The sequence below is a fragment of the Mustela erminea genome, chromosome 10, assembly GCF_009829155.1.
Source record: "Mustela erminea isolate mMusErm1 chromosome 10, mMusErm1.Pri, whole genome shotgun sequence".
Classification (NCBI taxonomy): Eukaryota; Metazoa; Chordata; class Mammalia; order Carnivora; family Mustelidae; genus Mustela; species Mustela erminea.
Window position 1 is genome coordinate 80,976,901 of NC_045623.1, and position 26,330 is coordinate 81,003,230.

The following is a 26,330-nucleotide window of genomic DNA, read 5'->3' on the forward strand; positions in this document are numbered from 1 at the left end:
GAAATCCTTTGAATACTGTTTTCTACACAGTTCCCATATGAAGATGTCTGTCAATCAGTGACTAAGACAGGGTGGTCAAATGATGATAAGGGCTGTAGAGAAAAGTGAGACATGTACATACAGGGGGAGGAGACCCAGGGTAGAGAGATTATGTAAATTTTGTAGGCTGATCAGGGAAGACCTCCCTAGGAGGGTGACCTGAAGGGAGAGGGGAAGGAAACTATGCAGGCATTTGGAGAAAGAGAGTTCCGGGAAGAGAGAGCAGCAAGTTCAAAGTCCTGGCATAGTTCTAGGTACTGAACATACAACAGTGAAAGAGGCAGGTCAGATTCATGCCTTGATGAAGTTTGCATATAATACCGCGGTGACCAGAGCAGCTACCGGGGCAGAGGAGGCCTCTGGCAAGTAGAGGTATCTCCATTTCCTTCTGCCCAGTCTGGTGCAAGGGAATTAAATAAAAGACAGGAATTGGAATGCCTGCTCCTTTACACACACACACACACACACACACACACACACACACACACACCCCTGCTTAAATGACCATTTTGTTCCCCTGATCATGGCTTTGGACCAGTCACAGACCTTTGAACCAAGTTAGACCATCAGATTCCTTCCCCAAGAATTCACCAAAATTGGCTGTAGGGGGGCAAGCGGAAAGGCCATGTAGGCTTAGGGACACAGCAGAAGCCAGAGTAGACATGAGAAGCTAGGTAGACCATGAAAAGCCAACGTCATGGGGAGACCAGAGTTTAAGAGCAGATGCCGTGAGGAGGCTGAGGTGAGCAGTTTGTCTACAAAAAGGAAAATGCACTAACTATGCCCCAGGAAGAAGAAATCAGAGATAATTCGACCTCAGGAGGAAAGAGGAAGAGAGAGCAAGCAAAAGGCCTTTGAAAGAAATCAGCTGCCTCATCTGGCAGCTTTCAGACCTGCTTCGTTTGCCACCAGATAATCCAGTTCATTCTTTGTATGTATTTCCATCACCTGATAAGTCCTCTCTCCTTCACTTGAGTAGATTTAAATATTTCTGTCTGAGGCAGACAGACCGTAGCATGATCCCCATGATTCCTGTTCCCTGGTGTACATTTCTTTCTGAAATCCCTGCCCCCTGCATGTGGGGAGGACCTGTGACTTGCTGCTAACCAGTAGAATAGAGCAAAAGTGAGAAATTCTGTAGATATAATTAAAGTTCCAGATCAGGGAGTCTGAGTTCACTGAAAGGGAGATTATTCTGACTTAATCATGAGAAAGGCCCTTAACACAAGGACTGGGTGCCCCTGAGGTGATAAGAGTCTTGTAGGCCTGAGGAAGTGAGCTGCCACTTTGGGAAGCTCCTATGCCAGGGAGCTTTGGGCAGCCTCCAACCAACAGTGAGCAAAAATCCAGCCGCCTCAGTCCTACAGTCATAAGGACTCATACACTTTGCCCACAAAGTGAAAGAGCTTGGAAGCGAACACTTCCCTAGATGAGCCTCTGATGAGAATGCACCTTGCCAAAACCTTGATTGCCTGCTGTGAGACCCCCGAGCAAAGGACCCACCTAGGCTGTGCTCAGAAGTGCCCCGTGGAAAATGTGAGATATTACTATACATATTCTTTTAAGCTGCCAAGTTTGTGGTAATTTGTTAGTACAGCGTAGGAAAGTAACACACTGTCATTCCAGCCAACTTTGACCACACAAATGGGCTTAAAATTTTTAATCAGGAGGTCCAGTTTCTAATTTAAGCTTTGCAGCAGTTTTCTTGGACCCAGGCAAATGTCTTTCCCTCTCTGGGCCTCAGGTTCCTCATCTGTACAAAGGGCAAGTAGACTAGTGGAGCTCTGATGTCCCTTTCAGATGCAATGTGTTGGATGTTGTCCCTGACCACTGTCCACTTGTGGAGTGGTATATGTTGACTTCATTTTTCTTCTCAGAGGGCTCCAAAGCAAAATTACTGCCCCCATCTGGGGGTGTAAATCCTAACTCATTGTTTGATCTCCCAATTTACCCACAGTCCTTTTGTGAAACCATGCAGCCTCCCCCTCCTGGGCTGATTAATATAAATGTTGGGGGGCGGGTAAGGAGTGAGGAAGGGACTGTATTTGAATCATTGTCTATGGTCTATAGTCAGAACCGCATTGTATGAAGGGATACAACTCTTTCTTTTAACCCTGGATCACCATAGGACCTCTTCCAGGAGTTGTTTTTTTATTTTTATTTTTCCTTCCAGGAGTTTTGAATGAGCTAAGGAAGATATTATGTAGGAGAGAAGGGAAAGAAGAGAGCAAAGGAGAGAGACAGAGACAGAAAGAGACACACAGGAAGAGAGAAATGGATAGATGCTATTTTGTTTTATTTTCATTTTAAGATCTTATTTAAAAAAAAAATAGTCTCTATACCCAACATGGGGCTTGAACTCACAACCACTAGATCAAGAGTCACAGGCTTTACAGACTGAGCCAGCCAGGTGCCCCCAGACAGATGCTATTTTAAAGATAAAACAACTGAGAAATTACTGGGAAGGTAGAAAAAGAATTTTTTTAAAAAAATCTGACTTAAAAAAAAGATTTTATTTATTTGAGAACGAGAGAGAGAGAGAGAGAACATAAGAAGTGCATGGTCAGAGGGAGAAGCAGACCCCCCCTCCCATGCGGGACTCAATCCCAGGACTCCAGGATCATGACCTGAGCCACAGGCAGTTGCATAACCAACTGAGCCACCCAGGCGCCCTAGAAAAAGAATTCGTTACACAATTTTCAAGTAATGTCATACATTAATAAAAGACATACAGTTGACTCTTGAACGACACAATTTGAGCTGCATAGGTCTACTTATTCACGGATTTTTTTTTTCCCCTAATAAATACACTGGAAAACTTTTTGGAGATTTGTGTCCATTTGAAAAAAAAACTCACAGACAAACTGCATAGCTTAGACATATCAAAAAAATTAAAAGTTGGGTATGTCATGTATTCAGAAAACATATGTAGATATTAGTGTATTTTATCATTTACTACCATAAAATATACACACACTTATTATAAAAGTTAAAACTGGGGCACATGGGTGGCTCAGTGGGTAAAAGCCTCTGCCTTCGGCTCAGGTCATGATCTCATGGTCCTGGGATGGAGCCCCGCATCGGGCTCTCTGCTCGGCAGGGAACCTGCTTCCCTTCCTCTCTCTCTGCCTGCTTGTGATCTCTGTCTGCCAAATAAGTAAATAAAAATCTTTAAAAAAAAGAAAGTTAAAACTTGGGGTGCCTGGGTGGCTCAACAGATGGGTGACTGACTCTTGGTTTTAGCCCAGGTCATGACCTCAGGGTTGAGTCTACTTGGGAGTCTTTCTTTCTTTCTTTTTTAAAAATTTATTTATTTATTTTACAGAGAAAGAGAGAATGCAAATGGGAGGAAGGGCAGAGGGAGAGACTCTCAGGCAGATTCTCCCCTGAGCATGGAGCCCATCATGGGACTTGATCTCAGGACACTGAGATCATGACCTGAGCTGAAATCCAGAGTTGGCCACTTAACGTACTGAGCCACCCAGGCTCCCCATATGCTTGAGATTTTTTCCCCCTTCCCTCTCCCTCTGCTCCTCCCCCTGTTTGTGGGCTCTCTCTCTCTCAAATGAATAAACAAAATCTTTTTTTTAAATTAAAACTAATCAAAACTCACACAAACACTTACAGACCATTTGTGACACCAGAGAAATGTAAACAAAGGTAAAGACACAGTATAAATCATAACTGCATAAAATTAACTATGCATGCTGTACCACCCCAATAATTTTGTAGCTGCCTCCTGTCGCAGTGAGCTCAAGTGTTTCAAGTATCTGCTTAAAACAGCATGTGATCGTAGAATAAACTCGTGCTTGCCCAAGGAGAAAGAGGGGTGGGGATGGGTAAAATGTGTAAAGGGGAGTGGGAGACAGAAGCTTCCAGGTATGGAACGAATAAGTCAAAGGGATGAAAGATACAGTATAGGGAATTAGAGTCAATAGTATTGTATTAACATTGTATGGTGATGGGTAGTAGCTACCATTGGGGTGAGCACAGCATCACTATAGAGTTGTGGAACTGCTATGTTGTACACCTGAAACATATGTAACATTGTGTGTCAACTCTACTTCAAGTTTTAAAAAGCAACATGTGATTGATGCTAATCATCTCGGAGTAAGAAATTGGTCTCTCCGGTGGATTGGGTATTGCAGTAGAAAGTGATCTCTGATGGTTCTTGTGTATTTCTTCTGTTTAGGGCAATACTGTAAACTTTGAATATCACCAGGGGACCCAGCCACTAGTGATGCTGGGAGAGCTCCCCAGAAGAAAAGTCATGACATTACAAGAAAAAAGTTGAATTGTTTGATATGTATCGTAGATTGAGGTCTGCCACTATGGTTGCCCTCCATTTCAAGATAAATGAATCCACTGTAAATACTATTGTTAAAAAAAAAAAAAAAGGAAAGGGAATTTGTGGAACAGTCACTGTAGCTGTGCCAGCAAGCCCAAAAACCTTGCATTTCTTGCGAAGTAGCCTTTTTATCTCATATTGAAAAATGCAGCTTTTATGTGAGTGCAGGATTGCTATAAGAAAGTTGTACCTGTAGAGTCTAATATGATTTGAAAAAAGTGAAGTCATTAAATGACAACTTGAAGCAAAAGAAAGGTAAAGGATCTTAAGTTGCAGAATTTAATGCCAGCAAAGGATGGTTTGATAATTTTAGGAAGAGGTTTGGCTTTAAAAATGTCAAGATAAAAGGAGAAGCAGCGTCTGCCAACCAAGAGGCAGCAGACAGGTTCCCAGATGCCATTAGGAAAACCATTGAGAAGAAACGGTATCTGTCTGAACAGGTTTTTAATGTAGATGAAAGCGCCCTATTCTGGGGGATGGGGAAATCCACGAAGGACATTTATTAGTAAGAAAGAGAAGCAAGCGCCAGGACTTGAGGCAGAAAGGGATAGGTCAACTCTACTGTTTTGTGCAAATGCAGTTAGGTTTGTGATCAGGACTGCCTTCCTATATAAAGCTGCTAACCCCTGAGCCTTGAAGGAAAAAGATAAACTGTGGTTGCTAGTCTTTTGACTGTACAGTAAGAAGGCATGGGCAATGAGAACACTTTTTCTGGATTGGTTTCATTGATGCATTGTCAGGAAGTGTCTTGCCAGTAGGACTGCCTTTTGAAGTTCTTTTGATGTTGGACAATGCCCTGGCCACCCCAAATCCTTTGCGTTCAATGCCAAAGGCATCTAAGGGGTGTACTTGCCCCCAAACACAACATCTTGAATTCAGCCTCTACATCAGGAGTCATAAGGACCTTTAAAGTTCATTACACATGGTACCCTACAGAAAGAATTGTTAGTGCTGTGGAAGAGAACCCCAAGGAAGAGAATGTCATGAAAGTCTGGAAGGGGTTACACCACTACAGGTGCCATCCCTGTTATTGAAAAACTGTGAAAGCCATCAAACCCGAAACAATAAATTCCTGGTGGAGAAAACTGTGTCCAGATGTTTTATATAACTTCACAAGATTTACAAGAGAGCCAGTCAAGGAAATCATGAAAAAGATTGTGAACATGGCACGGGAGCCTGGGTGGCTAAGTAGGTTAAGCATCTGCCTTTGACTCAGGTCAGGATCCCAGGGTCCACGGATCGAGCCCTGCATCAGGCTCCCTGCTGAGCAGGGAGCCTGCTTCTCCCTCTCTCCTCTCCCCCTGCTTGTGCTCTCTCTCAGTCTCTCTTTCAAGTAAATAAATAAAATCTTTAAAAAATATATATTGTGAATATGACAAAAAAGGTGCTGCGCGAAGGATTTAAACATATGGATCTTGGAGAAATTCAAGACACCACACCAGAAGAACTAACAGAAGATGACTTGATCCGGATCAATACTTCCAAACCAGGTCCAGACAATGGGGAGGACATAAAAGAAGCAGTACCAAAGACAACAGACAGTAGACAACCTGGCTGAAGGGCTCGATTATCCAAGACCACTTTTGACTTCTTTCATGACATGGATTCTTCGATAATCCCAGCACTGGAACCAAAGCGAATGGTGGAAGAAGGATTAGCGCCCTTCAGAAACATTTTTAGAGACATAAAAAGGCAAAAAAGGGCTAGACAGAAATTACTATGTATTTCCACAAAGTTGCATGGAGTACACCCATCTCTCCTGCATGCCATTCCACTTCCTCCTCCTCTTCCACTTCTGCCACCTCTGAGAAGCAAGACCAAGCCCTCCTCCTCTCCTGCCTACTCAACATGAAGGCCATGAGGATGAAGAGCTTTATGATGACTCACTTCCATTTCATAAATAACAAATAACCATCATGCTACATAGTTAATAAGCTGATCTGTTGTGTGCGTGTGTGTGTCTTTGTGTGAATATCTATTAACTATAAGACAGGAGAGTCTTTTCTCTCCCCTTATCATAGACGTTTTTGGAATGGAGTCATATGCTTGATTTTTGTGTCATTGTCACCATCATCACCTAAGTATCTGTCACATAGAATTCTGCGTGCAAGATTTGTGTGGAAGTGGATAGCCTATCCTTATAGAGTCGTATGACCAGTGATGTTTAATATACAATTAATAAGTGTTCATTTTCCTCATTGTTTTATAACTTTGCTTTCAAAGAATTACATTATTGTACTTCTAATAATATTGTATTTCTGCTCTTATAACTGGAAAAACTGAGTATCAGCCTAAAATAGGTATGTGGGTTTTAAAAAATGTAACAGTGTGTCTAATACTGTCTTATAAATATGACCCTGATACCGTATGCCATAAAAATTTTATAATGATGTATTCATTAGTGTACAGACTAGGCTACCATGAAGCAATCATATTGATTACACTAGACTACCATAAAACAATCATATTGCTGCTTCTTCATTATCAATGCATGAATCATTATACCCGTAAATAAATCTGAATGTCTTTTTCACATTATCTTTTCATGTCTAATGTTAGTAAAACATATCACATCTACAGTGTTTATGTCATATAATAGGATATGGCTGCAGACACTGACAGATGATTCATCTTGTAAACAGACAACATAAACTTACAGTATCAATAAATACAGTACAGTTCTATAAATGTATTTTTTCTTTCTTATGATTTTCTTAATAACATTTCTTTCCTCTAGCTTCTTGTATTGAAAAAATACAGTATATAATACATATCACATACAAAATATGTGTTAATCAACAGTTTGTGTTAGGGCCCCTGGGTGGTGCAGTTGGTTAAGTATCTGACTCTTGGTTTTGACTCAGGTCGTGATCTCAGGGTAGTGGGTTCAAGCCCTACAATGGGCTCCACGCTCAATGAGGAGTCAGCTTGGGACTCTTTCTCTCTTTCCCTCTGCCCCTTCTTCCTCTCTAAAATAAATAAATAAATCTTTAAAAAATACAGTTTGTGTTATTGGTAAGGCTTCTGGTCAATAGGAGGCTCTTAAGTTTCTGGTCAAAAGTTATACACAGATTTTCAGTGGTACAGGGGATGGCATCCCTTATGCCAGTATGTTCAAGGGGTGACTGTATTTTCCTCTAAGGAGCTGGGGAATTCCTGTAACAAATAGTGTGCCCACCAAATATTCCTTGCGTTCCCCTACATTTCCCATTCTCTTTGAAATAGGAACAGAACCATGTGAATGGGCCCAGCCAATGATCTTTGAGCAGAAATGACTTGTGTTACTTCTGAGCTGAGAGAGTTAAGAATTCTGAGTGTCTTGGGCCACCTGGGTGGTTTAGTCAGTTAAGCGTCTGCCTTCAGCTCAGGTCATGATTCCAGGGTCCTGGGATTGAGCCCCGCATCGGGCAGCCTGCCCAGCAAGAAGCCTGCTTCTCACTCTCCCACTCCTCCTACTTGTGCTCTGTGTCAAATATATAAATAAAACATTTTTAAAGATTTTTTTAAATGTATTTGACAGAGAGAGATCACAAGTATGCAGAGGCAGGCAGAGAGAGGTGGCGGCGTTGGGGGGAGGGGCAGGGGAGCAGGCCCCCTGCTGAGCAGAAAGCCCAATGTGGGCCTTGATCCCAGGACCTGAGATCATGACCTGAGCTGATGACAGAAGTTTTAACTCACTGAGCCACCCAGGCACCCTAAATAAAACATTAAAAAAAAAAAAAAAAAGAATTTTGTGGGGCATCTGGGTGGCTCAGTGGGTTAAAGCCTTTGCATTTGGCTCAGGTCATGATCCCAGGGTCTTGGGATTGAGCCCCGCATTGGGCTCTCTGGTCAGCGAGGAGCCTGCTTCCCTTCCTCTCTCTCTCTGTCTGCCTCACGACCTACTTGTACTCTCTCTCTGTCAAATAAAAAAATAAATAATCTTAAAAAAATTTTTTTTGTGTGTCTTATACACCTTCCTCTTCCCCCATCACATGTCCTGATTTTACAGGGTCAACATGTTAAAGCTTCTGTCAGTTTCTTCCCCCTGAGGACTGGGAATGAAACAGAATCCCCACTAAGATACACTGAATAGGTAATGAAAGCTAAAAATAAATTTGTTGAATTAAGTCATGGGAATTTGGGGGGATTTATCTGTTGCAGCAGCAAGCAGTTAATTACACCAAGCGATATTTCTTTCCTTCTTTCTTTCTTTCTTTCTTTCTTTCTTTCTTTCTTTCTTTCTTTCTTTCTTTCTTTCTTTTACTATTTATCTTTATCTTTATTTTTATTCATTTTATTTTTTAATTTAAATTTTAGGTAGTTAACATACAGTGCAATATTGTTTTCTGGAGTAGAATTCAGTGATTCATTACTTACAGACAACACCCAGTGTTCCCCACAATAAGTGCCCTCCTTAATCCCCAACACCCATCTAGCCCATCCCTCACCCACCTTCCTCCTTCAACCGTCAGTTTGTTCTTTATCATTAAGAGCTGCTTACGGTTTGTTTCTCTCTCTCCTTTTCCTCTCCCCTGCCTTCCAGTAAGTTCATCTGTTTTCTTTCTTAAAGTCCACATATGAGTGATAACATACATTATTTGTCTTTCTCTGACTGACTTATTTTGCTTAAATAATACACTCAACCTCTAACCACATTGTTGCAAAGGGCAAGATTTCATTCTTTTTGATGGCCGAGTAATATTCCGTTGTAGATATACAGCATCTTCTTTATCCATTCATCAGTTGATGGACATTTGGGCTATTGTTGATAATGCCGAGTGATACTCTTGTGCTATGTTCATATCACTGGGTACACCTTTTCTTCCATGTTCATTCTTTTGCCCTAATTCTCTTTTCTTGGATTCCCAAGAATCAGTTTTATACTGCAGATGTGGAGTGTGGTGTGATGTGCTTTCATATACTTTAAGGCTATGTTACTAGGTGTAAACAAATTTAGAATTGTTATATCTTCCTAGTTTATTGACATTTTATTCATTACATAGCATCTAATAATGCTTTTTGCCTTAAAGTCTAATTTGTATATTACTTTTGCTTCACTGATTGTCTTTTAGTTACCATTTGTATAATACGTCTTTTCTTTAAAATATCCAAATCCTAATATGTAAGAGGTTTTTAAATATTTGTTTGTTTTTGAGTTTTGTTTGTTTGTTTTAAAGTTTGTTTAGAGAGGTGGTTGTGTAGGGGCAGAGGGAGAGGGAGAGAGAGACTCTTTTTTTTTTTTAAAGATTTTATTTATTTATTTGACAGACAGAGATCACGAGTAGGCAGAGAGGCAGGCAGAGAGAGAGAGAGGAGGAAGCAGGCTCCCCGCTGAGAAGAGAGCCCGATGCGGGACTCGATCCCAGGACCCTGAGATCATGACCTGAGCCGAAGGCAGCGGCTTAACCCACTGAGCCACCCAGGCGCCCGAGAGAGAGACTCTTAAACAGGCTCCATGCCCCACATGGAGCTCAACATGGGACTCGATCTCATGATCTTTAGATCATGACCAAAGCCAAAATCAAGAGTCCAATGCCCAACCAACTCAGCCACCCAGGAACCCCTATATATACAATTTTTTTAATAGCAGTAAAGAGTTGCTTCCTAAAAAACAATTTGACAATTTTTGTTTTTTATAGGGGTATTTACATCACTTACATTTAATAGCAATTTATATGTTTGAGTTTCAAGATATTACAGTATTTGTTTTCTTTTTCTCCCACATGTTCTATGTTCCTTTTTCCTCTCATCTTTTAAACCTCTCATCTTTTTTAGGTGGCTCAGTTGGTTAAGTGTCTGCCTTTGGCTCAGGTCATGATCCCAAGGTCTTGGGATTGAGCCCCGAATCCCATCCAGCTCCTTGCTTGGCAGGGACCCTGTTTCTCCCTCTTCCTCTGTTTGCTGTTCCCCCTGCTTGAGCTTTTTCTCTCTCTCTCAAATAAATAAATAAAGTCTTTTAAAAAAAACTTTTTTGGATTGGTTTTATTATTCCATTATTTTCCTACAGTAGCTTGTTAGTGATATATATATTTATTATTTTTCCATGATTACTATGGTGATTATAGCATGCATTCTTGACTTGTTAAAGTTTAATTTAAATTAATTCTCGGGCGCCTGGGTGGCTCAGTGGGTTAAGCCGCTGCCTTCGACTCAGGTCATGATCTCAGGGTCCTGGGATCGAGTCCCGCATCGGGCTCTCTGCTCGGCAGGGAGCCTGCTTCCTCCTCTCTCTCTCTCTGCCTGCCTCTCTGCCTACTTGTGATCTCTCTCTGTCAAATAAATAAAAATTTAAAAAAAAATCTTTAATTTAAATTAATTCTTAAACCATTTCCTGAACAATGCAAGGATCTTAAAATGCTTTAACTCTATTCACCTGTTTGCCCAGTGTGTACTATTTCTGTGGTGTGGTTCAATTTTACATATGCTTAAAACTCTGCAAGACATTCTTGCTTTATACAGTCATTGCTCATTTACTTTTACCCATATATTTATCTTTTTTTGTTGCTCTTTGTTTCTTCCTGCAGAATCATGCTTCCTTTTGGTGTATTTTCATTCTGCTTGAAAATGTCCCCTTAGTATTTCTTTTAGTGTAGCTCTATGGAGGAATTTTTTTTCCTCAGGTTTTGATTGTGTGAAAACATACATCTTTCTTTCATTTTTGAAGGATATTTTCACTGGGTATAGAATTTTAGATTAACCATATTTTCTTTCAGCACTTTAAAGATACTATTCCATCATTTTCTTGATTTTATTATTTATGCTGGGGAGTCAGTTGTTAGTCTTAATATTCTTCCTTTGAAGGTAATGTGTATTTTTTTCTCACTCAAGCTACTTTTAGGTTTTATTTTCTTTGTCTTTGTTTTTTTTTTTTTTTAGCAGTTTTTTTTTAGCAGTTTTATTATGAGGTGTTTAGGTGTTATTTTCTTTGCATTAATCCTGCTTGGGACTGATGACACTTCTTGCATATATGTCTTGATGTCTTTCATCAGTTTTAGAAATTTTTCAATTATCATCTCTTCAGATATTGCTTCTTTCCCATTCTCTCTTCTGTCTTTCTAATTCCATATATTTAAGCTTATTCAGCATGTCCCGTATGTCTCCTAGTCTCTTATCTATAATTTTCTATTCTTTTCTCTCTCTATGCACTTCACTATGGATATTTTATACTGACCGATCTTCTAGTTCATTAACTCTAGAATTAGTTCTGTCTAATATCACGTTAGATCCATCTATTGGGTGACATACAGTTACTGTATTTTTTTAGTTCTAGGATCTTAACTGCATTCCTTTTTAGAATAACAAATTTGGCGATTAGCTGATATTCTACCACAATCCCAAGCTAATCATTGCTCTTGTATGCAGATCAACCTCATTCAGTTACTCTAATAAAATAGAGTAAATAAAACTAATAAAATATCATTTTTGTTTAAGCCAGTTTTGGTTAGATTTCCAACTACATACAACTGAAAAATCTTAAAAAAAAAAAAAGATATTCTTTATTTATTTATTTGACAGGGAGAGAGAGAGATCACAAGCAGGCAGAGAGGCAGGCAGAGAGAGAGGAGGAAGCAGGCTCCCCGCTGAGCAGAGAGCCCGATGCAGGGCTTGATCCCAGGACCCTGGGATCATGACCTGAGCTGAAGGCAGAGGCTTTATCCCACTGAGTCACCAAGGTGCCCCACAACTGAAAAATCTTACCAAAGTATGGAGATCTCTCTCTTCACCATGTCAAGATGGCTGCTGCAACATCAGGTGTCAGATGCAGACATGACATACGGAAAAGTGAGTTGTTGCCTGTTATGCAATTAAGAAAAAAAGATTTCTTATTTATTTTTTTGAGAGAGAGAGAGGGTGTGAGAGAGGGGAGAGTCAGAGGGAGAAGCAGACTCCCCACGGAGCAGGGGGCCCGATGTGGGGCCAGGACTCCTGGGTCATGACCCCAGCCAAAGGCAGTCACTTAACCAATTGAACCTCCCAGGTGCCCCTATGCAATTCTTTTTATTAGGAGAGAAAACCTTTTCTAGAATCCCTAATTCAGAAGGCCAGGGTTATATCACATACCCATGCCTATGCTAACTCTGACAAATGGAATGGGATGACAACGATTAGCCAATAACAATCTTTATTCATCGAACTTGGAAAGAGGCTCATCTTCTCTGAGCAAAGGACTATGAACATCCAAACAAAATTGGGGTTTCTCAGCAATGAAAAATATGAAGGGGAAAAGATATTGGGTAATCAACAGTGTTTACCTCACTAATGACTATATTCATTTTCTGTAAAATTGTGTGTGTGTGTGTGTGTGTGTGTGCTCATAGAAAGGATCAGGAAGGGTATATATCAATCTGTTAACAGGTTTAAAATTTGAAATGGGATTATGTGGGGGTGGTATATCTTTACTTTTGGATATCTTTATGGATATCTTTAGTTTTTACTTATAAAATTTTTTTAAAACAACTTCATTTTTATAAAGCCCATTTTTTTAAAAGATTTTCTTTCTTTCTTTATTTGACAGAAAGAGAGATAACAAGTAGGCAGAGAGGCAAAGAGAGAGGAGGAAGCAGGATCCCCGCTGAGCAGAGAGCCTGATGCATGCTTCAATCCCAAGACCCCAGGATCATGACCTGAGCAGAAGGCAGAGGCTTAACCCACTGAGCTACCCAGGCACCCTTACTTATAAAATTTTTATGAGTTTATTCTGGTCATTTAAATTTAAAAGGGCTGTTTCGATCTTAAAATGGGCTCATCAGAAATGAAATTAAGATTTTAAAATAAGCCAGAGAAACGTATGTTGACAGATCCCATTCCAAGCCCTGGCCCTTAGTACAGTCACTGAGGTGCCCCTTGCAGGTTTATCCCTACTGGGAATTTGGAGGCACAAGGCTACCAGATCCTGATGCCATCAAATATTTAAACCATCCAACTGCCTCCCCTTAAACTCTCAAAGCAGCCTTCACATCATAAACTGGTTTCCTGTGCAAATTTTTTCCTACAAGGGAAGAATTTGCTGGACATGGCAATGTAAGAATTCTGACTCTCTTGCAGTTCCATTTCTTATTGCGTATTAATTCATTGGGTCTTTGGCTCAGATAGCAGGATCAGAGCTGAGTTAGTTACAATCTACTTTCCAACCCGCCAACACATAGGTTCTTTCTTAATGCTGTTAAAGTCAAGTTTACGATCCTGGACCATGATTAATTCACCAAGGTAAGTGTCACCTCTGAGGCCACTTGGCAGCTGGCCAGCCAGCCTTCCCTCATGACACTCCTGTCTCCTCAAGCACATTGCTTTCAGGCTCTTGTGCTTCCTAACCACATTCATCTCAACAGCCTGTCTCCTTCTTTATCCTTCATTATTTTCCCCTATGACTGTCTCCCTAATTCTACCTCTCTTTCCTCCTATCTCACCACCTAACCTTCCTTTATCCTTTCCTTTTTTCTTTCTGTTTTTCACCTTAATTAACCATGAGGTTAAATAATAAAATATACCAGAACTATGTGCCACATGCCACATGCTGGGCCATACAAATAAATTATATTCTGACTTTGCAATAATTCTGAAATGTGTTCATTCTTATTTCATAGAGGAGAAAGTAGAGTATCATAAAATCTAAATGGTTGTATTTGATAATGAAAGGTTTCTGCTGCTTAATTTTCAAAGTCAATAAATTAAATGTTTTATCTTTCCTTTATCTTAGAAAAATACAATTCAAACATTTGTATATAACCCCCATCTTATTTTTGCCTGTGAGTGTATTGTCCTAGAAAATAATTCACCTTGGGTGAATTATTAAGCTTTTCTCAAGCTTGGAAAAAGGTGATAGAATGGAAGAGGAAAGAGACAAATTAGAAATGTCCCTTTGAGCAGTAGTGAGTAGTGCTCACCAGTGCTCTTTGCTCCCTCTTTGTCTTCTTTGTCGAGGACAGGACTTGACCCTGATTTCTCTGAAGAAATCTTAGTCTTCTCCATGGAGGAGATGACCTTTTCTGTTCAGCCAGGATGGATGTACTTTCTGGATTTGTGCAAAAAGAAGAGATAAAATGTTCAGCCCTTTAATTTGTAACCTCCAGTAGCTTGGAGATGCTGTAAAATTGGATCTGCTCCTTGGAAGATCACTTCAACTATTTGGATGTTGAATGAACCTGCTCAACTCCAGCAGATAGTGAAGTAGAAAAAGAGAGAAGGATTCTTTCTCTACTACCTCATACGGGGTTTGGGAGGAGAGGAAGAGAAAATAGGAGTCTCCAGATGGGTTCCAGGTCCCTCCACTCCTACTCCATGGAGTAAAGCTGCTTGTCTTCTGGAGGCTCACATGGTTGGATCTGGGTTATAGGCTGGAGCAACACACAGCAAGCCCTGGACTGAGGATTGGAGCAGGGCAGCAGACAGGTCCCAGGTCCGGTTAAAATGGAGGGTCCAGACTTTAGTGGGTTTGGTACCATGGACAGAAAATTTGAAAGGCTGAAGCTGGCCACTGTCTCACAGTTCAGCCCTTCGCCAGAACACCACCCCCGCCTGACTCCCGACCTCACTATTCCAGGAAAGGATCTAACTTAGCTCTTGGTGGACTGGACCCCAGCACTTAAAGTTAGTAGTAAAACCATGGCTTAGTTTCCTTCTAAGGCCCTTTTGAATATCTTCACATAGGTGTTTATTCCACTGTCACCTAGTAGAGAGTCTGCCTTGGAGTATCTCTTAAAGTTTTGCTGATTTGCATACATCCTCATACATTGAGGCTTCTCCATTCTGGTTTTATTATAAATGAATTGCTCAAAGGAAGAAACAAAAGAATTGTTCCAATTCTTCTTTTCCTCTTCTTTCCCCCATTGCTGGGCTCTTGATGTGGCAAATTCCCCAAGGCGCAAGGAGCTTGCATGTATGTGTGGTGGAGGTGGTGGTGGTGGTGGGGAACCAGACTCCTGGCAGCCAGAGGTTTGTTGGGGCATTCTATATGGCTTTCCCCCAGATAATTTCCCCCATATGCTTGGCTCCTGGAAGATCCTTTCGAGGCTCACGAGGAGTTTGCATTTTGTATTAGCACATACGGGTCAGAAGCTCCGGTTTGAAGTCCCTGATGCTCGGGTAAGAAGCCATGACTGGTTCCTTAAGACTGCATAGGGGATGGGGCCTTGTTTTGAAGAAAAGGGTGAGGGGTAGTGGAGTGAGGACTCATTTTGAAATGAAAGGAGTCCTGGGTCTCTAAGCAGCTTCTAAAAATACCAACTCCCAACGCTGGGGGGTAGAGGGGGAGGGGAAAACCAATCGTGAGAAGAATGAAGATGGAAAGAGGTGGGGGTGTGAGAGCCTTCTTCAGGTAGATCGATTTCAAAGACCCCGCCTGCATCCAAGAACCTGCTGGACGCCACACCTCCTTCTGCTTCCTCAGCCGGCTTGGGGGCTTGGGTCTCTTGCGGTTTCCGAGCCCCAGCCTCTCCTGATAACCTTTCTTTCTACCTACAAAGGAGTCCAGCGCCTCCCAGCCACTCCTATTGGGGCTGTCCAGCAAGTATGTCTGTGAGTGAACAAGTGTTCGTATACACATACTAGACGCGCATGTGTAGGCACACACACACACACACACACACACACAGAGAAATGACTTACGAAAGCGGCTTGTAAGTGAATAGAATTCCACGATGCCACGTGGAATTAGATGCCACGAATTTTCATAATTCTCTGTGCTCAAGGAGGTATGGACTGTGGCAGAGAAAGAGATTCACCCAGATATTTTCAGCACAGAGCATGGCACTCAGGGAGTCTTGGTTGGGAGGGTAGGGAACACACATATACAAAACGCACAGTCAAGCCACGCAGGTCATGGAGACACAGCACTCAATGATTTTCAAGGGTTTTCCAGGTACTTTAGCTTCCAAAAGCAGAGGGGCTGGGTCCCCCAAGAAAAGAGCACTGAAAAGCTACAGGGTGGGTGGAGCTTTGTCTGCTCAAGTTCAGCCCAGATGGTGGCGCTCAATAGCCGCCTCCTTCGTCCTGGAGGGCTTCAGCCCTTCCCACCACCAACGCCTTAAACCCTCAGCTTGCACATAAATGACCTTCACTAGATAGAGGTCGTGTTCCACGTTTTCTTGCAGCTTCTCCAGCGCTGGTTGAACTCTGTGAGGCTTGGTCCGCCTGTCTCGCAGGCGCCTCGGAATCTCGGCCACTGAGCTCTTCACCAGTACCCTGGGATGGGCGGAGAGGGATTGTCAAAGGCGGGGGTGGGGGGGTTGGGGGGGAACTCCAGGCTCCGAGCAGACCCGGGAAATGGGTAGTTGTGCAGAGTGCTGCCTGTGTGCTGGCAGCAAGACCAAGAACCCGAGGAACCAAACGTTCATGCAGTATCTACCACCAACCCCATCCAGGCGTCCACATGTTTTCCCAACCTTGGAAGCGCTGCTGGTAGGGTGGGACTCCGTCTCCCACTTTGCTCTCCTTTCTCGAGTAGCTCCCAGGGTCGGGCTTGGCCCCTTCCTGCAGCCGGTGTGTGTGTTTGTGTGTGTGTGTGTGTGTGTGTGTGTGTGTGTAGGGAGGGGAGAGAAGGGGGCGGGACCGAGCCGGGGGACGCCAGGAGCCGCAGACGTAGGAAGAAGCCAAGAAGCCAAGAGCTGGGAGATTGAGGAACTCCCCTGAGCTTGGGGTCAGGACATCAGGCTTCAAAATCCCTTGCAAGTCCTGGGAACAAGGGAGCTTCCAGGCTAGCTTAGAGGCTGCAAGTGTCGCTGCCTCCCCGAGGTTCACCCGTCCTTAAGCCACGCCCATATTGTCTACTTCTCGGGAATGAGAGGCTAAGGTTTCGAGCTCTGGGCCATCGCCGCGGGCTCATCTTCCTCCCCAGGAGCCAGGCTAGCGCTCAGCGCTGCCCCACCCCCACGTTTGGAGACTGGCGGGACCCCTTCCTTCCCCCTTCCATTTAGCTGTTCCGCCCCTGGCCTATGAAACTCCACCCCTCTACCTTCTGCTGGGGAGGATTGGTGGACCTCCCGCGGCGGTGCCTGGTGATTGGTCCCCGTGGATGATGGTAACCAGCGAGATCCCGCCCCCAGAAGGCGCTAGGGTCTGGGGGCACTGCTCAGCGGTGCTGGGGCTGGCGCGGCTTGAGCCGCCGCCGCACTGACAGCTCGGTCTGCGGACCATGGAGACCGGCGCCGGCCCATATCCGCTGCGCCTGTTCGTTTGCCTGATGCCGCTCTGTCTGGCGTTGCTTTTGGGACCAGGGAGGCCCGGGACCGCTGAGGAAGGTGAGGAGAGTGGTGGCTGTTCTTGGAGCTTGGGATGCCAGAAGATAAGGGGCTGGAGAACCGGGGTTCTGAGGAAAGGAGTCGTATAGAGAGACTGGAGTCAGTATTGGGATTTGAAGCAAGCGGGCAGCAGGAAGCAAAGAACTAAAGAGACAGAGAAAACGGTAGCTAAGCAATGGGAAAGAGAGGGGTATTGAGGAGATCGGGCTAGAGACCTGCGAGGCCAGGGAAGAAAGAACCCAGGAACCGTGGGAGCCAGAAGCGGCGTTTCAGGGGCCGGTGAGACGGACAGGCTGAGCGATTGGAGGTGGGAGGTGTGGGGGCGGGGAGATGAAGAGAGCAGAGGAGACAGGGAGATGTGGAGGTGAGATCGAAGTACGGGACGACGGTATGGAGCCCGAATAGCGAGGCAGGAGGTGGGGCGCTCTGATCGGGAAGGGGTGGCTGGGGTCGAGAGCAACCCGACTTGCTGGCGGGGGAACTGTCCGCAGTGCTGAATTTGGAGCGTTGACTACCCGACGCGGTCCGCGTTGCTGGGCTTGGGATTGCTTGCGGTACCAGAGCCCGCGTCTTGCCTCGGATTCTGGATTTGGGGGAGCTGCACACTGAACTGAATCCAGAGGCGTCATATCCAGGTGCAGAATCCCGAGGAGCTGGAATTTGAAGCGCTGATCAGGGGGTCGGGGAGCCGGATCTCTGAGGCTTTCCACTATGCAATTCTGATATGCTGTCAGTTATACCCAAATCGGGAGAGCTGTCGGCGGTCCTGCTTACAGTCTCCGATGCCTCTGAAGCCAACCCTCTTAGAGACCCTCTCCTTGGAGCCCCGCCCCCTTGTTTAAGCTCCAGCTTTGTAATCTTCCAAGACTTCAGGATAGCCTGGGTTCCTGCCTCTGAGCTGTTGTTGTGCCGTCCAGACCAATGCTTCTTTGGGACTGACACTGATAGCAGAGGAGAGAAGAGATTTTTATTTCTCCTGCTACTGGCAGAGTCTCTCCACTCATTTCCCCCAGAGGCTCTGGGAGTCAAACTAAGAAGGTTCAAGCCTCTCCCATCTTTGGTGACTTCAGATCTCAGAAGAGCCCCTGAATATGAGTGAATTCAGGATGTATGCAGAAATCCTTTAATATATTCACCTTCTCCCTCTTCTTGGCACTCTAGTTGTAATTTAGGGAGCCTAGGAAGGCAGGAAGAGGGCTCACTGACACCACCACCTCCATCTCAGAGACAATCTTAGAGTACTTCCATGAACTTTGTGGCAGGCTGAATAATGACTCTCCAAATATGTCCACACCCTAATCCCCAGAACCTGTGAATGTTATTCCAAAAGGCAAAAGACTTGCACATATGGGTAGGGATCCTGAGATGAAGAGGTTATCCTGGATTATTTGGATAGCCCCGAGGTAATCACAATGGTCCTTAGAAGAGGATGCAGGAGGAGTCAGAGCCAAAGGAGAAGGCAATTTGATCACTAAAGGAGATTAGAGAGATGCAGTTTGAAGATGGAGGAAGGGACCTCAAGCCAAAGAATCTAGGGGGCTGAAAAATTTTAGTGGAAATGGATTTTCCCCTCTGAACCTACAGAGGGAGCCAGTCCTGCTGACACCCCGACTTTAGACAGTGAAACTGATTTCCAACCTCCGACCTCCAGAACCGTACAAAAATAAGTTACTGTTATTTGAAGCCACTGAGTCTGTGACAATTTGTTACAGCAGCTACAGGAAACTAATACAGGTTCCTTCCCCAATAGTCATGGCTACATCTTTCTGGATTTGAGCTAACTCACATCCCACCCCCTCATGGGAAGATAAGGAATAGGAAAAATTGGTCTCTGTCCCCTCAGCAAATTTACAGTGAACTCACAAAAGGGTTCCTCCCACCTTCCTGACCTTCTGGTTTTCTGACCTCTCTGTTCTTCCTTCTCTATAGTTATCCTCCTGGATTCCAAAGCCTCCCAGGCTGAACTGGGCTGGACTGCACTGCCAAGTAATGGGGTAAGTGTAACCTTTCTCTCCCTGTGCCAGGAATCTTCTGGTGGTCTACTCAAATCCTTTGGTTCCTTGTGGTTACAGCAGCACAAAATGCTCCTCAGAGCATGTGGTCTTCAGCAGCACTGGCTTCATGCCAGAGTGGCCTATTAGGAAAGGTTGTTTTTAGTCAGTCCAAGAAGAAAAGAAAAGGGAAAAATATATATAGCAAGGGTTAAACTACCTGTGTGTAGCAACATAAATGTGTCATCTATATGATCCAATGCTGGACAATACCTTGCATGTAGTAGACCCTCTAAGCAGTGTTGATTGATGGATTGACAGAACAAGCAAGACTTAATATCCTAAAAGAGGCTTAGAAACTAGGCGTGGGGGTTGGGAGATATGGCTCTGTGACTGAAGCCTGGTCACTGAATGGGCACCTGGTGGAGAGCCAGGAGACTTCAGGCACCATTCCCCAACTTTGGGGCTAAATCACGTTCATATCCAGTCAAATCACTCTCTCTCACTCTCTGGAGCCTCAGTTTCCCCACATATAAAATTATAGATTGTGCTTCTTGTCTCCAACGTCTCTCCCAGCTCTGCATCTTACAATTTCAGGGGTCGGAGGTGGAGGGAGGGAGAATGAGGGATGATGGGGAAGGGGGTTTTCAGCTTTCGTCACCGCCAGGACTCGACCTCCTGGGGGCGCCTTGGCTCTGAGCTTCCCGCATCTTTGTTCTCCTCCCCAGTGGGAGGAGATCAGCGGCGTGGACGAGCATGACCGTCCCATCCGCACATATCAGGTGTGCAACGTGCTGGAGCCCAACCAGGACAACTGGTTGCAAACTGGCTGGATCAGCCGTGGCCGCGGGCAGCGCATCTTCGTGGAGCTGCAGTTCACGCTGCGCGACTGCAGCAGCATCCCGGGCGCCGCTGGCACCTGCAAGGAGACTTTCAACGTCTACTACCTGGAAACAGAGGCTGACCTGGGTCGCGGGCGTCTCCGAGCAGGTGGCAGCCGGCCCCGCAAGATCGATACAATCGCGGCAGATGAGAGCTTCACGCAGGGCGACCTGGGAGAGCGCAAGATGAAGCTGAACACAGAGGTGCGAGAGATCGGTCCGCTCAGCCGGCGGGGTTTCCACCTGGCCTTTCAGGACGTGGGCGCATGCGTGGCGCTGGTCTCCGTGCGCGTCTACTACAAGCAGTGCCGCGCCACCGTGCGGGGCCTGGCAGCGTTCCCGGCCACCGCGGCCGAGAGCGCCTTCTCCACGCTGGTGGAGGTGACGGGAACGTGCGTGGCGCACTCAGAAGGGGAGCCCGGCAGCCCCCCGCGCATGCACTGTGGCGCTGATGGTGAGTGGCTTGTGCCCGTGGGCCGCTGCAGCTGCAGTGCGGGATTCCAGGAACGTGGTGACATCTGTGAAGGTATTCATCGGATGAGGGGGGTGTGGCGTGGGAATGTAGCGCGCAAGTGGCGACAGGGAGAGAGTGTGCGCTGGCTGAAAGAGGCAGGAGGGGGAGTGGAGAAGCTGTGGGCTGTGAAGCCCAGAGTCCTGGTCTTCTGTGGAGCTTTCCAGTGAGTCCAGCCAGGACCATTGAATGAAATTACTAGGAAGTAAATTTGACTCTATATAGGGGGGCATTAGGGGCGTGCGTTTCAGGCACTATGATCAGCACCTCACAAAGAACGTCTCATTTATTCCCGACAATAAAGTAAGTCGCCAGTATCCCTGTTTTGTAGATGGGGAAACGGAGGCTCAGAGAATTATTAACACCTCATTTGCGAAGTTAGTAAATAGGGAATCAGGATTTGAATCCAGATTTGCCCAACTGTCAAGTTCCTTCTATTACACCATACTGCCTCCCTTGGGCATAGGGAAGAAGGATACAGCAACCCACGTCTACTGGATGACGCATTGGTTTCTTTATAGAGTGACCTCCCATTCCCTGACCATACGCAAATTGGAGGCTGGCTGTGGGATTCTTGAGCTGGAGAGAGAGAAAGAGGTCAGGAGTTTGCACTAGATGACCCAACTCTCTGAACTATGAGTCACTGTGCCCCCAAGGGAGACCCTGGTCATGTGCAGGTTTGGTTGGGTTCTCAGGTTTGTAGGGCACCAGGACCAGACCTCTCCTTTTCTTGCTGATCTCTGGCTCTGAGGACTAAGGGTAAGGATGGAGTATGGATGCTTGCCCTTAATGTAAAAAGAGCAAGGGATGATTCTTCTAAGCCACATCCTTTTGTGGATGGCAGGACAACAGAAATGAGTCAGGTATAGTTTCAACTCTTCAGCAGCTCTACAGATGAAAATGTAAAAATTGAAAAACCACGACAAGGTATTACGTGATCTAACAGAGGGATTAATACAGTGGTGGGAAGACAGAGGAAGAAATGACTAAAGGTATTCTGTCCTTTTTTCAATCGTCCATTCGTTTTGACCTGAGAACTTACCAAATGCATTTAGGAGGGCTTATTTTATTTAGATGTTGTCACCATCTCTTTCCTCAGGGAGAACTTGTGGATTAGTAAGGGACTTGGAGGCATGAACCTTCCCAAGCTCTCTAATTAGGGTTAGGATCCACTTCTGCTCTCCAGCACCCATTGCAACCTCTATTTCTTGCTTTTTTTTTTTTTTTTAAATTGAAGTGTAGTTGATGGCAACCTCTTTTTCTGCACTCACCCCATGGTACACAGTGATCTACTTATGTGTGTTTCCACCACTGGACTAGAAAATGACCTCAGGCAATGACTGAATCAGTCTTGCCAGCCTCAGGGTCCATAACAGGATATGGCAGGTGCCCAGTAAAGGAGTATTGGGTGAAGGAGTGGTTACCATAGAGTGTGACACATATGAACAGAGTTGAGGAAGCCTAGAGAAGGGAGAGGCCAATTCTAAGTGTGGAGAAGGCCTTTCTTCCAGGCAGCTAAAAGCATTCTCAGTTAAGAGATTGTCTGCAGAAACATGGAGGTAGGAAAGAATGTAGCATGATTGGGGCTAGGAGCAAAGGGCCTTTGGGGGTGTAAGGGGTGTTGGGGCTGGAGGGGGGGGCAGGAATAGATCATGAAGGGCCTTGAACTTTAGAATAAAGAACTTAGATTTTATGCTGAAGACTGATGCGGAGGATATAAAGCAGGAATCTGACATGTTCAGATTTATATTTTCAAAAGATCACTTGAGTTGCAATTACAAAGAAATGATTGGGGGAAGGAAGGATTAAAGACTAGAAAAAGATGGCACAGTAGTCCAGGAGAAAGAGCACAAGGTCTGAACTGAGGCAGAGATCACTGAGACATGAGGATGGGTGGGAAAACGAGTCGCATCCACAACCCCTGGTGACCACGTCATGAGGGAGGAGAGAAGAGTCCTTTTTGATCTGTATGCTTCTAAGAGGACTGAGTGGACAGAGGATCATTCACTGGGGTAGAGAACACGGGACACTGACGGACCCTGAATTTATGATGTCTGTGGTGCGTTCAAGGGGAGGTAGCTAGAAAGTGAGTCTGGACCTCAGCAACAGAAATATAGGTACCACTAGAAGCCGTGGGTGTGGCTGGGACCGACCAAGGTGAGGTAGGAAGCAGGAGGGCCAGTGATGGAGTCTCACACAACAGCAGTACGTAAGGGGGCGTAGAAGAATTGAAACCCATAAAAAAGGACGTTGAGGGAGAATCAGACGTTGGAGGAGATCCAGGAAAGTGTGATCTCATGGCAGCCCCGGGCACGTGGAGGGGTCCAGGAAGGAACAGCTTATAGCGTGGGTGAGCACTCAGGTAAGGCGAGCTTTGGACAGTGTCTGCTTGGTGGCCCAGGCAAGAGCAATGGAGAGAGAGAGAGAGAGTAATGGAGAGACAGACAGACAGACCGGGCTCAGTAGGTTGGGGGATGGAGGAAGATGTGGAGTGAGAGTCAGGGAATGTGCAAAACTCCTGGAAGGCTGGATTTGAAAGGCGAGGAGAGGGGGTGGTATCTTAAAGAGGAAAACGGATTGAGAGAAGATTTTGGCTGTAGATAGGAGCCTTGTTTATCTGCTAAGGAAGGAGCGGGTGGGGGGGGGTACCAAGTGGGGTGTGGTGGGAGCAGCCTGCCCCAGGGGGATGTATTTTATTACTGACATGGTTTAGAATTGCTGATGCTAGCTGCTAATAAAGATCAGGCCATGTTTTAGTCAGCTTTATTGTTTTTAAAAAATATATATTTCTATTTATTTATTTGAGAGAGAGAATGTACTCACGGGGAAGGGGGGACGGGGAAGAGGGAAAAGCAGACTCCCGCTGAGCAGGGAGCCCAATGCAGGGCTTGATCCCAGGACCCTGGAATCATGACCTGAGCTGCGGGCAGATGCTTAACCGGCTGAGCCACGCAGGCACCCCAGTTTTATTGTTTTTTAATACTCTATAAATAATACCCTCACTGTGTGCACCCGAAATGGACCACTCTTACTGCAGCACTCCCTTGTTCTGTCAGTGGGAAGAATAGGTAGAGAAGGAGTGATGTAAGAATTAGGAGCCATAAGACTGATGGGATATAGTCTGGGAGGCGGAGAAGGGGCAGGACCCAGAGTGAGGAGGCTGGAGGCCTTCAAAGGGAGGTGGCCCATCCCTTCCTGTAGGCCTGGAAGGAAGGAGGAGAAGGAAGGTGGGTGTAGATGGAAGTTTGTGAGTTTGATGGCCAGACCTTGAGGGAATTACCAGCTGACAGCCTCTCTTCTCCCTGTGAGGTGGGAGCAGGGCATCTGGGCCAGTGGGCAGTAGGATCCTGGTCTGTTTTACGCAGTCTATCTCCAGAGCACCTGGCTCATAGTAGGTGCTTAAAAAAAAATCATCCGATGAATGGATCAGGGTCTGGAGGAGAGGGTTTGGATACACATTGAGGGCAATCGTGCAGTCACACACACACACACACACACACACACACTCAGAAACCCAGTCCCACTTCTGACTTAAGCTGAGACTAGACAAAAGTCACTTAAAATGGCATCGGCTATGCCTTGAGGAACAGGCAACTGCGGAGAATGCCGGGGAGTGCTTCACAAGGGAGGTATTATTATTTTGAGCTGGGGTCTGGAGAAATATAAGAGTTTACCAGGAGAGAAGGGGTTGGGGCACCTGGGTGGCTCAGTTGTTAAGCGTCTGCCTTTGGCTCAGGTTCTGATCCCAGGGTCTTGGGATGGAGGCCATGTTGGGCTCCCTGCTCAGCAGGAAGCCTGTTTCTCCCTCTCCCACTTCCCCCTGCTTGTATTCCCTCTCTTGCTGTGTCTCTCTCTGTCAACTAAATAAATAAAATCTTTAAAAAAAGGATAAAAATAATGTAAAAATTTGTAAAAAGAAAAAAAGAAAGAAAGGAGAGAAGGAGTATAAAACCTTATAGGACAAGAGTCAGAAGTGTGAAAAGAAGAGTTTAGTGTGGCATGGGTGGGGTGGTTGGCACTGAGGAGTTGACCCAAGCAGACAAGCTCTCTAAGTCTCCACAGGGCACACGGATGCCCTTTGATGGGGTGGCATGAGGGGTATTCCAGACAGAGGAGCCAATTTGGACTCAACATAAGGAAGGCCTTTCTCACTGCCAGTACCATTCAGCAGGGGCACAGAAGAAGGTGGGCTCTCCATTTCTAATCAAAGATTGTGGCTCCTGCTAGGAAAGCTGCTGGAGGACCTGGTCAGGGGAGTGGAGCTAGGTGATCTCTGACACTTGATTCTGACCTTGAGGAAGAGAGGGAGGGGCCAGCAGTCTGGAGGCTTTGTGAGCCTGCCCCTCAAAGCGAACCTCCTCTATGGCAGGCTGTGGGTATTACCCCCACCTGGCTGATGGTTTCTTGAGGCCAGAAAGGCATAGGGAGTGGCAGAGCCAACACGGGAACCCAGGCCACCTGAGTCCCAGCGGGGGCTGCTACCACCCGCCAGACCAAGATGTTAGTGAGTCCATGCTCTGTTCTGAAGGCAGATAGTTCCAAAGCCCCTGGAGCTTCAGAGACCCTGCCCAAAGCTCTGCTGCCCAAGCAAGACTGAGCCTCCAAGCCTAAAGGCTTCCAGATCATGGAGACCCTCAGCCCACTCCCCTCTTCCTCACACAGCCCAAACATTCTTCCTGAGGGCTCCTGTGCATCCCTTCTACTGTACCATGTCTTCTTGGGGCTTCTTGGGGCCAGCCTTCCAAAACCAGCTGAACTAGAAAGAAGGCCAGGTGGGTGGGGGCAGAGATCAAGGTGAGAACCACTGGGACTCCCAGAGGAGGGCCCCGGAGCCACTGCCTCCCTCCCGCCTGGCCCAGCTGGTGAGCAAAGTTTTCAAGTGGGCGTTAAGCAATTTCCACTTCAGGCCTGTGATAGAGGAACAGTAATTACTACCACGGTTGTGATCGTGTTGTCTTTGCTGGGCTAAGCGGCTTACACTTCATCTCAGCTAATCCCCCACCAGCCTTTTTGAGGTGGGTCGTCTACACAAGGCTCAGAGAGGTCAAGAGATCTGCCCGAGGCCACCAGCAACTAAGGGGTAAAAGCCCAGCTGCAAACCCAGGTTGTCCAGATACAAAAGCCTGTGCTCTCAACAGCCTGTGTCCTGGATGAGGCCAGAGAAGCAGAGAAGTGAGAGAAGCAAAGTCACTGAGGAGGGTGTCAAGACTAGAACTGGGGAAACTTCACCCTCCTCCCTCTACTCCCCTCCATCTGTCTGGCTCCATTTCTAAACTGCAACCAAGGGTGTCAGTTGAGGATCTGTGATGATGAACCCAAATGCAGGTGGTGGGATGTTGGGCT

The 26,330-nt window shown here is 45.5% G+C and overlaps 1 protein-coding gene across 2 annotated transcripts in view; it reads left to right on the forward strand.

The window, feature by feature from the left end:
- Positions 1–17,428: 17,428 nt before the first annotated feature.
- Positions 17,429–26,330, forward strand: part of EPHA10 (EPH receptor A10) — a 39,508-nt gene continuing 30,606 nt past the window's right edge. For both annotated transcript variants that reach the window (XM_032302584.1, XM_032302586.1), the window contains exons 1-3: positions 17,429–17,604; positions 19,534–19,598; positions 20,324–21,002. In XM_032302584.1, coding sequence (XP_032158475.1) covers positions 17,499–17,604; positions 19,534–19,598; positions 20,324–21,002 — 850 coding nt within the window. In that variant the 5' untranslated portion in view covers positions 17,429–17,498. The remainder of the gene's footprint in view (positions 17,605–19,533; positions 19,599–20,323; positions 21,003–26,330) is intronic.